The following is a 14,273-nucleotide window of genomic DNA, read 5'->3' on the forward strand; positions in this document are numbered from 1 at the left end:
CCACAATAAAAGAGAAATACAGTGTTGGGTACTAGTAGACCCTATAATTATTTAAGGTTGGGCCAAGACAAAAATTTTAAGGTGATTTTGTTAGGTTTTGAAGGAGCACCGAGAGCTGATATCACAGTTAGAACGAAATTTAATGGAAAATGTGTAACAAGAATATTTTGATAATGAAAAAAAGAGCACAAATAATAAAATCATTGTCAGAAACATTCCAAGTGCCATTGCCAATAACAACGAACATCAAACGCATGATTCGGGAGAGGAGGGGAGGTGCAAAAATAAGGGATCCAAGAGGTCTAAAGGTGTACCGCGTCTATGTTCGTCGTTTATCATACTTTAGATAAATAGATAAAAAGAGATGCACCAGAAATAAGGCCAACCGCCAATTCAACCTGGATGACAAGTATTCGCTCCATAGGGGTAAAAACATTACATTTGAAAGTTCATCTTCTAACCGCTGCCTTAAATGATCACGGCCAACCCAAATAATACCCATTAAAAGAGAAGTATCACAAAAGGCGGCGATTACATACATTGATTTTGTGTTATGGGGAATTAGAAGGGGCCCAATAGATTCAGTTGACAAGTGTTTGAGGGCGTTCTTCTAAGAATATTGGCAAGAGACCAAGAAAAGCAATGACAAAGAGTAGAAGAAAGCCATTACGGACCCAAACGTCTAACACTGAATTGCCCAAAGGCACATGATTAATGAAAAAAGATCATAGTAAATCAAGAGAGTTGGAGTGATTGAGGTTTTGTAATTCGACGCTGGAGCTCAGCGAATTAAAGGATTACATAAAAGGTTAGCGAGAGCTAACAAGAACCCTATACATTGAAAAGTGAGGGACAATCCCACAGTATGTGAACGGTGCTCTTAAAATAATGTTGACACATGCCACAAGAAAGCAAAATTGGCAAACCCTGAGAGGAGAGGGTAACATTATGTGGGAGTATACCCAACCATGCAAGTCAAAAGGAAAGAGAAATACGGTTCTGGGTACGAGCAGACAATAACCATTTAAAGTTGAGCCCAAAAAGAAGAGTGACGTGAGAGTACGAGCACTGTTTAATATAAGAGAGGCCTAAGGATAAACTTTAAAATGAGCAACAAGAGGTGATATAGCTGTAAGAACAACGTTAAAAGGAAAATGAGAAATAAGAATATTTTGATAATGAAAAAAAGGGCACAAAATTAATTCATTGTCAGAAACGTTCCAAGAGTCATTCACAATAATTGAGTACATCATATAAATGCGTGGTTGAAGTGAGGCGGAGGACATGTCGAAAAGAAAGGAACTAAGGCCTAAGGATATATCGCATCTACATTGGTCATTTATTATACTTTTGATACATATATCAAGAGAGAGAAGATGTGTACATATTGTATGTAATGCAATGTTATGTGAATTAAAATACAAATAAATTGTCATTTTTATCAAAAAAAACCTCTCAAAACAACCATCTAAAGGAAAAAAATCTGTCATCGAAGTGTCAATAAGTCTAGCTAATAAAATCAAAAGTTGAAGCAATAATGATCGTTAATAAAATTATGTTAGCATAATTTTTTTTTACAATCCTCTTTACACAATAAAGGTTAAAACGTCCTTACACACTATACATTTAGTCAATTATTAAAGAATCCGTGTAACGCACGGGCAACTCAGTGTTAAACCCCTTGGACCCGTAGTGACTTTCTTCTATTCATTTTCATTGCTCTTGTTGATCTGTTGCCAACACTCTTAAGACATGTCCTCAAACACCTGTTAACTCAGTCTATTAGGCCCTTAGGCCCCTCATGATTCCCATGGCACAAAATGAATATAGCCGCCTCTTTTTGTGCTACTACTCTTTTGGTGTGTATTAGTTGGATTGCTTGAGATCATTTAGAGCAATGGTTAAACGATGGACTTTCAAGTGTACCGCTTTTTACCCCTTTTGAGTGTACTACTTGCCATTGAGATTGACCTTCTTTCTTGGCAATCGTGTGGGTTGTTAAAACTTGAAATATTTATGAAAAGGGTAGTGTAAACTTGAAAGTATTTATGTTAAAATTTCATTAAAAATGTCGTTTGATAATATTTTAAAGATGTTTTTATAATTGATCAAACCGAATAAAAAAATCATATTGGCTTTACAATTGGAACATATAAACACATGTTAACATATAAAGAAACGTAATTAAGAAAACATTTATCAACAAACGAGGAGAGAAAAATTCATCCAAGTGGTCATGAAGGCCCAATTTGAATCGAAACCTAATGAAATTTTGTTAAATTAGAAGAAATCAATTCACAGTAATAAAATGGCAATACAACTTGAGGTAAATAACTCATTTGGTTTTTGCATAGGGTTGGGTAATAACATAATAATTATACATATCAATGTGGGGTATGTGAAAAGATGTTAAAGATGATGATGAACTTATATTTGTCTTACTTCTATTTATCTATTTTCATACTATTTGATTATTTTGAGAGATCCCATCAAAAACATTATATTCTCTATCTATTTACATTCTTTTGACTTATTTCATGTTTTTATTGCATAGAAGAGTCGAACATGAACTAATATGAGATATATGATATGGACTGTGTTATTATTTTCCTAAACTATACAACTGATACGATACATAGTATATTGATACATAGTATATTGTGTAACTATTTGTGTAAATCTTACTATTAAATAATATTGGTTGAACCGAGTTTTTTGATTGGATATGTTTTCTTTTATATATATTACGTATCGCTACATTATATTTGTGTGAAGTTTGATTTTATAGTTGAAAAATTTTCTATTTCCGTTAGCGACACTGTTCTTTCGCCAAATATGTTTTATGTGCTACCACTCCTTTCAATTGTTTTTTATCTACATATTAATCATTTTTATTAACATAAACTTGTTTTCGATAATCCCTATATTTAGAGAACTTTATGAGAGTGTTAAAATTTATGTATTTCCTGTTTTACTTTCTACTCAATAATTTCTTTTTCAACTTCCAACTAATTAAAATCCACCAATATTTTCAAACTTATGATAAATTAATAACATTGATAATTCACTGAGTCATTATAAGATCGGTCAAATTTTGACTTGACCTAACCCATCCCATTTTCCAAGCACGTAAATATTGAATCGTGACTCGATTGATCCGAATTCAAAGCAACCCGTTAATTTAGGGTAAAGACCCAACCTTATCGAGCGACCCGGTGGGTCAAAAATAAAATTAGTTGAATGTGACTATAACTATATAAGCTTAACGTATACTTTAATGTATGTGAAATGTAAAATAATAATTAAAAAATATATAAATTTTATACTTTAAATTACTATCATGGTTAAAATACTTTTTGATATACAACTTTAAAACTGAGTAATACTTAGTAAAAAAATAATTATTTAGGTCAATATAATGGTGACGAATGAAAATTGTAAAAAAATTAAATATAATTTAATTTCTTTAAAATAATTTGATTTTGATTTTGAAAATGAGAAAAAAAAAAACGGGGGTTATAAACTTTTTCCGACCTGTATTATAACGATGAGATAAACATTCAAGATATGAGTATAAATCAACCAATGGGAGAATGATACTTACGAACCGAACATTAAAGAATTCTATGTACTCCAAGTTTTTGCAAAATTAGAATAATACTACTTATAATTATCAAAATCTCTATAATAACTTTTAGAATAATATTCTTGGTAATGTAATTATCAAATTTCTAAAATGTTTAAAATAACCCCAGCAGGGACGAAAAATTTAGGGGGGGGGGGGGGGGATGGGTAATGGTTTAAGGGAAACTCGAAAAAAGTTGGAAAATTCTAACTAAAGCTTTGAAATTTCTGACCGCCCTTACCCCCGCTAGCCCTCTAACTCTACCACTTACGCGACCCGACCCATTTTGAACCAAATTCTTGAAAACCTGAATTGTCCCAACCCGAACCTGACCCGGTTGGCTCGTTTGCAAGGTCTATCTCCGTCCCAATCATTTTCTTACATTTTTTTAATATTTGATTAAAATATTACTATAGAAATTAAAAGGACAAATAAATTATGGGACCTGAGGAATGTCAAACTTTATTTTTCTAAGGTAAGTTATCGTGTACCTTTGAAGCAAACATCCTAAGAAAAAAAGTTGTTTAATACGAAGTATATTACTCCGTGTGTAGTAGAGGTTGGATATCCCTATAAATTTATGCAAATTTTGATGATAGATTGATATAGGCAAATACACAATTATAGCAAAATTTGAACCGAGGGTCGGGAAATTATTATGATGGAATAAAATAGGCATGATTTCTCCGTAAGGATAAAATACGCAATGAATGGATCGTGAAATGATCAATTTCAACTTGTCGTAGGAAACAATCAGGTCATTTAACAAACTTTCTAGAATGATAGATTTGTTATGGAATTCATTTGCATTCTCTATTCTATATTATTCTTATGTTAATTTTTATTAAACACTATTTCTATATTATTCTTTGTGTTAATTTTTAATTTTATTTTTAAGTGTTTTAAAAAAGTTCGAGCTGAAAGAGATATTATGTTGTGAATTATCATTTTGAAAATCCGTATAAAACTGGTGATTATGAATATATCTAAGTTTTTTTTTTTTCGTAGTATATCGAAGTTTATATATATATATATATATATATATATATATATATATATATATATATATATATATATATATATATATATATATATATATATATATATATAGAATAGGAATGAGATCATGTGAGGATACACTATCTTTTTGAGGATTGAGGATTGCGTTACAATATCAGAGGTTCTTCAATACAATATCACAGGTTATTCGATAAAATATCACACACAAAAACACCTGTGAAATTTTATTTTATTTTTTTCAAAAAAAAAAAAAAAAATTTTTTGACAAAGGTCTGATTTTTCGTGATATTTTATTAAAGAACTTGTGATATTGTATTCACAAATCCTCAATCCTCAAATATATAGGAGTTCTCACCGGATCTTGACTATATATATATATATATATATATATATATATATATATATATATATATATATATATATATAGGGTCGGGGTCAGTTGCGAACTAAAGTTCCGTATTTAACGTACGAACTCCCCAAATCAATAAAACACGCGCATCATCCCCTGACTTCATTCAATCTCATTTTTATCCCCCCTACCGCCACATCTGACTTCCTTCTCCCTCATCCACTATCACCACCGCCGCCACCGCCACCATCTGTTACCAAGCGTCTCATTTCACGAACCTCGTTTCATCTCCAACTTCCGTCTAATTAACATTCTCTCTCCCGCATTTCCTCTATGCAAGCCATCGATACACATGCACATTAACTCCATTACTACACCTCCATATTCAGAAAGGTAATCTTTAATTCCAACTTCTATTTCCATTTTTCATGAATTATCTACAAAATTAGGTTTTACTAAACATTTGGAATTCGAAAAATTAGGGTTTAGTAATTGATTTTGAGATCGTATTTTGTTAGACAATTTTGTGATTTTGATGGTAGATAATGCATATATATTACCCATTTGTATATGTGATATGTCATCTATGAAACTATCTGATTTATTCAGCGACAATGATTCATAAAATGTGAAAGTGATCACTCGGGTGGTCTTGTGGGTGTTTGGTGACGGTAATGTGGGCAGTAGGTGGCTGTGCGTGGTGATGGTCGTGAGAGTGAGCGGAGGCGGTGGTGGACTAGTCATGTGTGGTGATGGGTCATGGGTTCGATGGTAATGGTATGTGGATACATAGAATAGTACTTCTAGATACACTTATATATTACTCTGGATACATGTATATATTACTAATGAAATAGCCATGTCATATTCAAAAGACATGACATCCGGATATGAGATTGTTGTATATCGTCTTTGGTCATCGGAGTATTCAAATAGTGTTGGTTGCATATATATGATTTTTCAGGTGGGTTGAATGTTGGTGTTGCTGAATGGTTGCGGTGGTCCAAGACACTGTCTTTGATGCTGGGCTGCTCGGCAGTGGTCGAAGGACTGTACGGGAGGTGCCGACTAGAGGAGTGCAGAGGGGTGCGAGCTCGTAGATGGAGGTGGTGTTGCGTATCTGTGGAAACTTTGGAAACTTCCATTAATCTGTTGTACTCGAATGATGGGTATCCTGATTTTTAAGTGGTGGAATTTTGATTAATTTTTTGTTTAATATGTGTATGCAGGGTGCCAGTGGATCCATTGGAGTGGCAGATTTCACATGATGCAGCAAACAATTTTTTTTGCGTGCTTAGCAAACACGGTTGGAGCGGCCGAACTGTTCTTGAGTTTCTGAATGGCCATGACAAGAAGCTCTTTATACAGGTAACAGACTTGTCTTTAATGTGAAGTTTTTTTAACCAACTTTTGAGTAGTTGTGTTGTGTCGTTTGTGGAACTCATTTTTCTTTGCATTGCCTGTTTCAATTGGATTTTATTCCAAAGTTGTGTTTTTTTCAAAGCGAGTTGTGTATCTAGGGTACTCATATGTGTATCTGAAGGGATATGATTATTGTCAGATACACAAATCGAGTTGTGTATCTAGGGTACTCATATGTGTATCTGGAGAGTCTAACACTTGCATATGTACTATTATTGGACACCATTATCCGACTTTGAGTAACATAGGTGTATTGCCAAAACTATGGAATTTCAGCCTATTCTTCGAGTGTTGTCACAGAAAAAATTCTGGTTTACCTTGTCTTGCAGTAATTATTTATGTTTTTGGTCGATCAAGTCTGAGGGAATATATCTTATTGTTTGTTAAAATCCGAAGGATCCAGTCAATTGATTAATGCGGAAGCGGAAGCGGCAGAAGATGTGATTGATGAAACATTTAAGGTATTGAAGGAGAAGTTTCCTCTGATTGGAGCTGTGTTAATTGACGTTATCACTTTGGCTGGCGGTTTTATGCGCTATGTTAGGCATACCATGAATTATTATCGGGTGTGTTGATGGTGGTGGTGGCCAGGTGGGTGGTCGCAAGTGATCTTTAGATCGTGGATACTAAAAATACCAGCCGAGATACACATGGTTTTACTACTGGATACATAAATTGAGTTGTGTATCTAGTAGTAATACCATATGTATCCGATAATAATACCATGTGTATTTGTTGTAACTGGTATTTTAAGGTGGCTCCTATGGTTTATTTCTAGCCCTATGAATCAAGGTAAGACGTACTCTGCTGAAAGGATTACGAAGAAGATAAAATAAGGTACTTTGGTTACAGGCAGTGCCCTCGGTCGTGATCTCCTTCACTTTGAGGCCATTTCCCAGGTTTTATTCTTTATTCTTTTTGGTTCATTCCCTACAATTTCAGTCTCCTGTATAGAATTTTCAGTTGAGTAACACAATTGTTTTCATGGAGTCTGAAGTTGTGTAGATGGTGCTCAAGTAGTCACATTTAAAAACATGGATATATTAATTGGTCACTGTGAAGAATGTTAGATATGTTTAAATCAGTTCAATGACCGTCAATCACAAAATAAAATGAAAACAAAGGACAATTACAGGAATGTGAATGATTTTATTTTGAAATCAGGCTGCCAATTGCGGAAACACACTTCTCATTTCTCTTGAAGAACTGGTGAAGGATGGACTGTTGACAGAAGATGAACTTCCTAAGCCTATGTATGCCTCGTTGCTCTGCTCATTTTCGCATCAACCCTACATAAACTATCTTTTTCTAGATGATGCTATGTTTGTGTTCTTTCATATAGTCATACTATTTCTTTTCCTCTTTTCTAGTGATGCTGAGAGAGTCAATTTTGCTGTTGTGGCTGACATAAAAGATCAATTGGTCGCAATGGTTGGAGATCTACATTGTTCTTTATTGTCGAGAGTGAAGTTTCCTCAAATGAATGGCTAAGTGGGTTTTTCTCCAAGTTAGAAACTTATAAAACTTGCAAGATTTAACCAATACCACAATTTTAATTATGTATTAGTATGAATCAAAATTTAAATTTTGTAGTCATGTTCTTTGAGTTATGGTGACCAATAACTTATAAGGTGGCAAGTGGCCATTATTCAAAATTATTGCCTATATCATGATTCAAAACCTTTTCCCCTTGAAAGTGAAAGGAAAGCTGGTCGCAGGACTTAATTTTAGGATCTTATGCAAGAACTGTCATTACACATATCCTTGACCCTCTTGACTGCGCCTGCTGTGTACCTGACATCCAGTGTAGATTCAGCTACCGGGTTTCTTTTGGTCCGATTTTTCACTGGTTTTTCTTTGGCCACGTTTGTTTCGAGTCAGTTCTTGATGAGCTCCATGTTTTCACCTCCTGTAGTAGGTCACGCCAATGGGGTCTCAGATAACTGGCAAAAATCCCTTTTTTTGAATCAGTAAAGAGTGTCACTACGACAATTTTGATGCTAACGTGTTCCGTACTTCTCAGGTGGATGGGGAAACCTTGGAGGAGGTGCAACTCATAATGCCATTCGTATACAATCTCATGTAAAGATTGCTGCCAAGAGCTTTACTGCTTGGAGGATTGCATTCTTCATACCTGCCCTTTTCCAGACAGTTTCGGCTTTTGCAATGATGATTTTAGGGCAAGACATGTCTGACGGAAACTACCAGCAGCTGCACAAGTCAGGTGAGAAGCACAAGGATAATTTCACCAAGGTTATAAAACACGGAGTAGCGAATTACATGGGTTGGATCACAGCTTTATGCTGTGGCTACTGTTTTAGAGTGGAACTGGCAGTGGACTACATTACCGCGCAGTATTTCTACGACAGGTTTGATCTGAACCTGCACAGTGCAGGAGTTATTGCAGCAAGTTTCGGCCATGCCTGGTGGATGATACACGGGTCAGATTGAACCCACATCCAACAACAATAGCAGCCGAAACATTTTCAGTCTCAACCAATACAACATTAAGCAAAGTGAACGGGCATACAGTCTGCAAAATTTGTGTATATGATACAGGGTCTCCTCTATTTGGATTCCATGATAGCTATGAGCTAGTGTGACAACATGTATATTACCTTATGACATGTACATAAATACCGCTGTACACCTAAATTAATGATTACCTTATCATTTCTATTACCCTTTTGCAGACTTAGCTTACATTTCTCTCTCTACCTAATTCCTTCTGCCATAGATAATTGCAAGTTATTTCGATTTTGGTTAAAAGGGCTTTTACAATGGTGAAATAGTAGGATTGCAAATCACGGAATGCTTTTGCAAATAGTGATTTTGTAATCGGTTGTTTTTTGAGTATTTAATCAAATATATAAATCTTAATCCTCCCATTTCTCCTTTTGTTGTTATCTAATTGATTTTGTAAGTGTTGAGATGTCTAATGTTTAGTTTAGAGTTGTTGATTGAAGATCCATTAGACAATTTATGTTACAGTTACAATTTATGTCATGGACTCATGGTTCAATATAAAGAAGTGTATCTAGTAAGATAAAGACGAGTATCTAGCAATGTAAAGGAGTGTATCTAGAAATATAAAAGAGTGCATCTAGTAAGATAAAGACGTGTATCTAGCAATGTAAAAGAGTGTATTTAGAAATATAAAGGAGTATATCTAGTAAGATAAAGACGTGTATCTAGTAATGTGAAGGTGTGTATCTAGTAATATAAATGAGTGTATCTAGCAAAGTAAATGAGTGTATCTAGTAAAATAAAGACGTGTATCTAGCAATGTAACGGTGTGTATCTAGTAAAATAAATGAGTTTAACTTTTTGCTTTATTTTTGCATCATGACAACAGGTAACTCTATACTTAGAAAATAGATCAATTATTAAACTTTGTTGGTCATGAACAAAGGCAGTTGCAATTGTCACCCGTTTTTTAAAGCATTCAGAAATTTCCTTTCACCCTTATAAATATTACAGCTTCACATTGCATTTTCATGTAACATTATCAAAACTACAATGGCTTCATGGGTGAAAGACATCGAAATTTCCCAATTAACAATCCCTTTAACCATCACTCGAAAAGAGGTGGTGAATCCAGCAGGTCTGATCCCTGTCAACCATGGTGACACCCTCTATCTCTCTAACTTAGACGATATGATTGGTTATTCAGTCCTTACACCAACCGTCTATTTCTATCACTCGGTCCGTTCATAGACCACCCGAGTTGTTGATTCTCGAACAACCACCACTGCCAACAATAGTTCAACTCACGGCCACTTTTGCCTCGGTCGACGCACCTCACCACCACCATAGATCTCATTTTTTAAGAAAAAATATGATGGAAATCACAGATTTATGAAAAACAAAGATGACTTGCAAAAAATTAACCCCATTAATGACTTCCGGTGGTGTCGCCTGCGTCGGAGATGTGCTAAACTAGTGACTGTTGATTTTCTGACAGAAAACCAAAGAAAAAGAGGCACGTGTGTGAGTTTGTCGGTGTTAGGGGTGTACCGATGTTGATGGTCGGAGTCGGAGGTCTGCCGGCGTTAGAGAATGACGTTGCAGGTGGAAGAAAAGAAGATAAGAAGAGAGAATTTGGAGTCAGTACTCAGAGAAATGTGATATGTGTTGGATTGGTGAGAGGTCATTGTCCTCATCGACTATTTCAAAGTTGGTTCGTAAGTTCGCACCGAACTTTAGGTTCGCACAGGATCTTATTTATATATATATATATATATATATATATATATATATATATATATATATATATATATATATATATATATATATATATATATATATATATATATATGGGGTCTTATGAGTTTTGTTTGTTATGGTGAGTTTGTGCTCATAAATCGAACTATTGGATTATATTAGAGATCTATGGTCAAGATCTAATATTGCAGTCCATATAAAAAGATTTTTTCCCGTCCAATTTCCTTTTTTTGTTTCTTTCTCTTTCGTGCGTTACACATTTATTACTAAAGAAGTTTCTCCCTTTATTAACCTGACGATAACTGTTCCCTGCTTTATCTCTCTTCAATTATTCTGCTGTTATTCTACATTTTGATCGCATATTTTCTGGTCTTTTTGTCTTCGCCATTCATCGCACGCCTCTAATAGAAGGTAATTTCAGACATTTTTCCCTCCTCTTCATTCATTCTCTTGTATTTCATGTTTTCTGATGGTTTCGCTTCACGTTTTAAGTCTACTTATGTTCATTTTTGCATATTTTAGTACTTTTATGTCGTTATTTCGTCTTCACTGATCATTTCATTGTAATATTATACTCCGTTTTAGGTTTACACATGTTTTGCAGTGTTTTTGCAAGTTCGTAACGGTTATGTAGTTTAGTTTTGGTTTCTGAGTTCGATTAGACTTTTACTCTTTCCGTTTTAGTTTTTTCACTGTTATTCTGGATCAATGTATGTGCATTTCTGAAGTTTATTTAGCACCTTTTAATTGGTTTCTAATTTTTGTTCTGGTTTATGTGGGTGTTTTTGTGTTGTTATTCTAGCTGTTATGGTGTTGTTATTCTTGTTGTTATTGTTGTATTAGTGGTGTTGTTCTTGTTGTATTCTAGTAATATTCCGTCGTCCTGTCACTGTTAGGTTTTGTTTGTTTGTAGGTTTCCGCATCACAAATGGATGTAGTTTGCCAGGGATGGGTAATTAATATAGAGGCTGAAGATAAAATGTTGTTTTCTAAAGAGTTTGCTTGTGAAAAGAAAAGAAGCATGGGTTGGTTATTGGACGACAATAGTGATAAGTACTTTAAAGTTAATGTAGAAGTTCACCGAAATCAATCAAAAATTGAAGTACTTAATAGCGTCGATTTGATGGAAACTGTTTTTGAACAATTGGGAAATACGTTGGACAAGAGGAATAGGGCTCTTGTTTGTAAAAAAATGGTCCCAAATGTTCCTTTTCCATTGCACTGCACCTGGTGTTCACATAGAATACAAGAGACGTCTAAGAACAATTCATCATCGCGGGTCTAAGACTATTTTCAGGGGTTCGACAGTAGTTTCAAAATGGTGCAACTGTTACTTGTCTAATTCTGGGAAAGGAAAGACATTTTTGCATGTTCGCCAAATGATATTTCCCCCTTTTAGCCCGCTTACCTTAAATAAAGCTTATAGAGAGAAACTAAGGGATTATTACTGTGAACTACTTGCGGACTATTACTGTGAATTTAGTTTTGAAATATTTCATCGCTTAGTGGATCTCATTGAGGTTGACTGACTTTCTGTAATGTCATGTATGGAGCAAGTGTTGGAATATGTGTCCTCCGACAATAATGCGATCACGACTGTTGATCATCATGATCACATGTTTAAGTCTCATTATAAAGAATACAATTGGGAAGTAATATTTTACTGTCAACTGATCAACATATATCGGTAATGATTGTCTGACTAGAGTTTGACATTACTGTCGTGCGACGGTGGTGATCAGTTGACCCCCTAGGTCATACCTATAGGGCAACACTCTTAATTAATCATTTAATTAATCGTATAACGTTAGGAGTTAATTAAATTACTTGAAAATTGACGGACAATTTTGGAAGTAAAATTTACGTATCACATTGAAATTTGATTACATGAGATACGGTCTGAGTAATCGAATTGTATCATTGTTCAGATGAAATTATTGTTTAAGGAAACAATTAAAATTGAATGAATTATTATAAAAACAATTTATTGTGATTTGTAAATTGGTAAAATATTTTGGTACAAGTAATTATGAATTACTAAGTCGATTTTTGTATATGACGTATTTTTATTAATACGTTGATTTTTAATATGTTAAAAATATATAACAAATTTATGTAACATATGACATGTGACATAAGACAAATTGACAAAAATAAAATGGACTCCATTTTATGAAAGTGCCGAAATTAGGAGGAGGATTAGGCTAAATATTGTGTTTGATTAAGTTAATGGAAAACACAATCATTTCCCTAATAAGACTAGCCATGCACCTAGTTTACATTGTGAAGGCAAACAAGAGCATGCATTGGGTCTCCTTTCTTCCCTCCTCTCTTCCCTCCTACCCGGTTTTACCAAAGAAAAGGCAAAGGGTTTTTGTCTTAATTTTTGATATACACTACATGCATGAGTGTGTATTATCATTCATTCTTTACTCATCCAAAATAAGAATTCTAGAGAGACAAAAAGATCTCTTCTTCTTCTCTCCCAAAACCGAAAATATTAAGTGTTTTTATAATATTTTTGGGTCATTTTTCTACAAGATTAATATTGTACTAGTAACTATAATATTAATTTTAATTAAGAGAAAGCTTTGGGTATAAATCCTTGGGAGAGATCCTACACTTGGGTCTTAGTTCATCCAAAAGGGAAAGCTCAAGAACAAGAGAGAAAGGTGATCTCTCTTGTGCCCATTAAACCGAAAATCACAATGTATGAACATTTCTTCTTTATTTTGTTTAATAGTTTGCATCCATAAGATCAATCTTTAATTTTATGATAAATTAAATTAAAACATATATGAATATGTAAGTATATAGATCTACTTTTCCTTCAATCGGTATCAAGAGCCATGGTTGTTTGCATGCAAATCGGTTAAAAGTTTTTCCGAGTTATAAAGATTAACATATAAAACTTGCAAAATTTGTGTTATTATGATATATCACGAAATTTATTCATGCATGTTAAAATTTATGGTCCTAAAATGTTTTAGGATATTTTGGTTATATTTACGGATTTTTATTGTTCATATTATACAATAATGACATTTAAATATTATTTTATGAGTAAAAAAGTCATTTTCGGTCTAAAATTAGCTATACTTCGAATTTTCCAGTGATTTTTGGATATGTTGTCACATATATTATTTTGATATAACCTGTAAATTTTCATAATTTTTGGACTTGTTATGCTCGAAAAATGGATTTTTCATTATTAAATTCGGATTTAGGTGAAAAATAGGTTAATATGAGATAAATTTCGAATCTGGTCATAGAAATTTAGTATGTTGTCACATGAAATTTTACAAGATGTGTGTAAAATAATGGGCTATAGTGAAGTCTTTTTGCATGATTTATGGATTTTTGAAGAAAAATAGCATAAATAGTGACATTATTAGTGAAAATTTAATAAAACATAATCTATGACTAAGGAAAAACGTACAATGTTGCATTTTATTATCTTTTTCAGATCTAAAATTGAAAAGTTGATGAACATAATTTTTCACATGTTTTTATGATTATTTTAGTTAAAACCGATAAACCGCAACATTGTTTTTCCGGAAAAATTTTGAACTTTTTGACCTAAGGTTTTGAACATTATGAGTGTCATGGTATTTTTCCAGAATGTTCATGAGT

General features: G+C 33.6%; 1 protein-coding gene and 1 long non-coding RNA gene across 3 annotated transcripts; both read left to right on the forward strand.

Moving 5' to 3' along the window:
* Nucleotides 1-5,669: 5,669 nt before the first annotated feature.
* LOC141633585 (uncharacterized) lies at nucleotides 5,670-6,307 on the forward strand. The gene is made up of 3 exons (XR_012538383.1): nucleotides 5,670-5,771; nucleotides 5,959-6,100; nucleotides 6,224-6,307. It is a non-coding gene; the product is annotated as an uncharacterized LOC141633585 (long non-coding RNA).
* A 901-nt stretch (nucleotides 6,308-7,208) lies between these two features.
* On the forward strand, nucleotides 7,209-9,032 carry LOC141634381 (high affinity nitrate transporter 2.5-like). 2 transcript variants are annotated; one of them, XR_012539108.1, is made up of 5 exons: nucleotides 7,209-7,315; nucleotides 7,581-7,669; nucleotides 7,787-7,907; nucleotides 8,440-8,640; nucleotides 8,772-9,032. XR_012539108.1 is itself a non-coding variant. In XM_074446575.1 (4 exons), exons 2-4 carry the CDS (start codon nucleotides 7,651-7,653, stop codon nucleotides 8,789-8,791), a joined length of 240 nt encoding a protein of 79 aa, XP_074302676.1. In that variant the 5' UTR covers nucleotides 7,209-7,315; nucleotides 7,581-7,650; the 3' UTR covers nucleotides 8,792-9,032. The 2 variants fall into 2 exon arrangements, 1 of the variants encoding a protein (XP_074302676.1); XM_074446575.1 differs by lacking the exon at nucleotides 7,787-7,907.
* Nucleotides 9,033-14,273: the final 5,241 nt, after the last annotated feature.

The sequence above is a fragment of the Silene latifolia genome, chromosome Y (genome assembly GCF_048544455.1).
Source record: "Silene latifolia isolate original U9 population chromosome Y, ASM4854445v1, whole genome shotgun sequence".
Classification (NCBI taxonomy): domain Eukaryota; kingdom Viridiplantae; phylum Streptophyta; class Magnoliopsida; order Caryophyllales; family Caryophyllaceae; genus Silene; species Silene latifolia.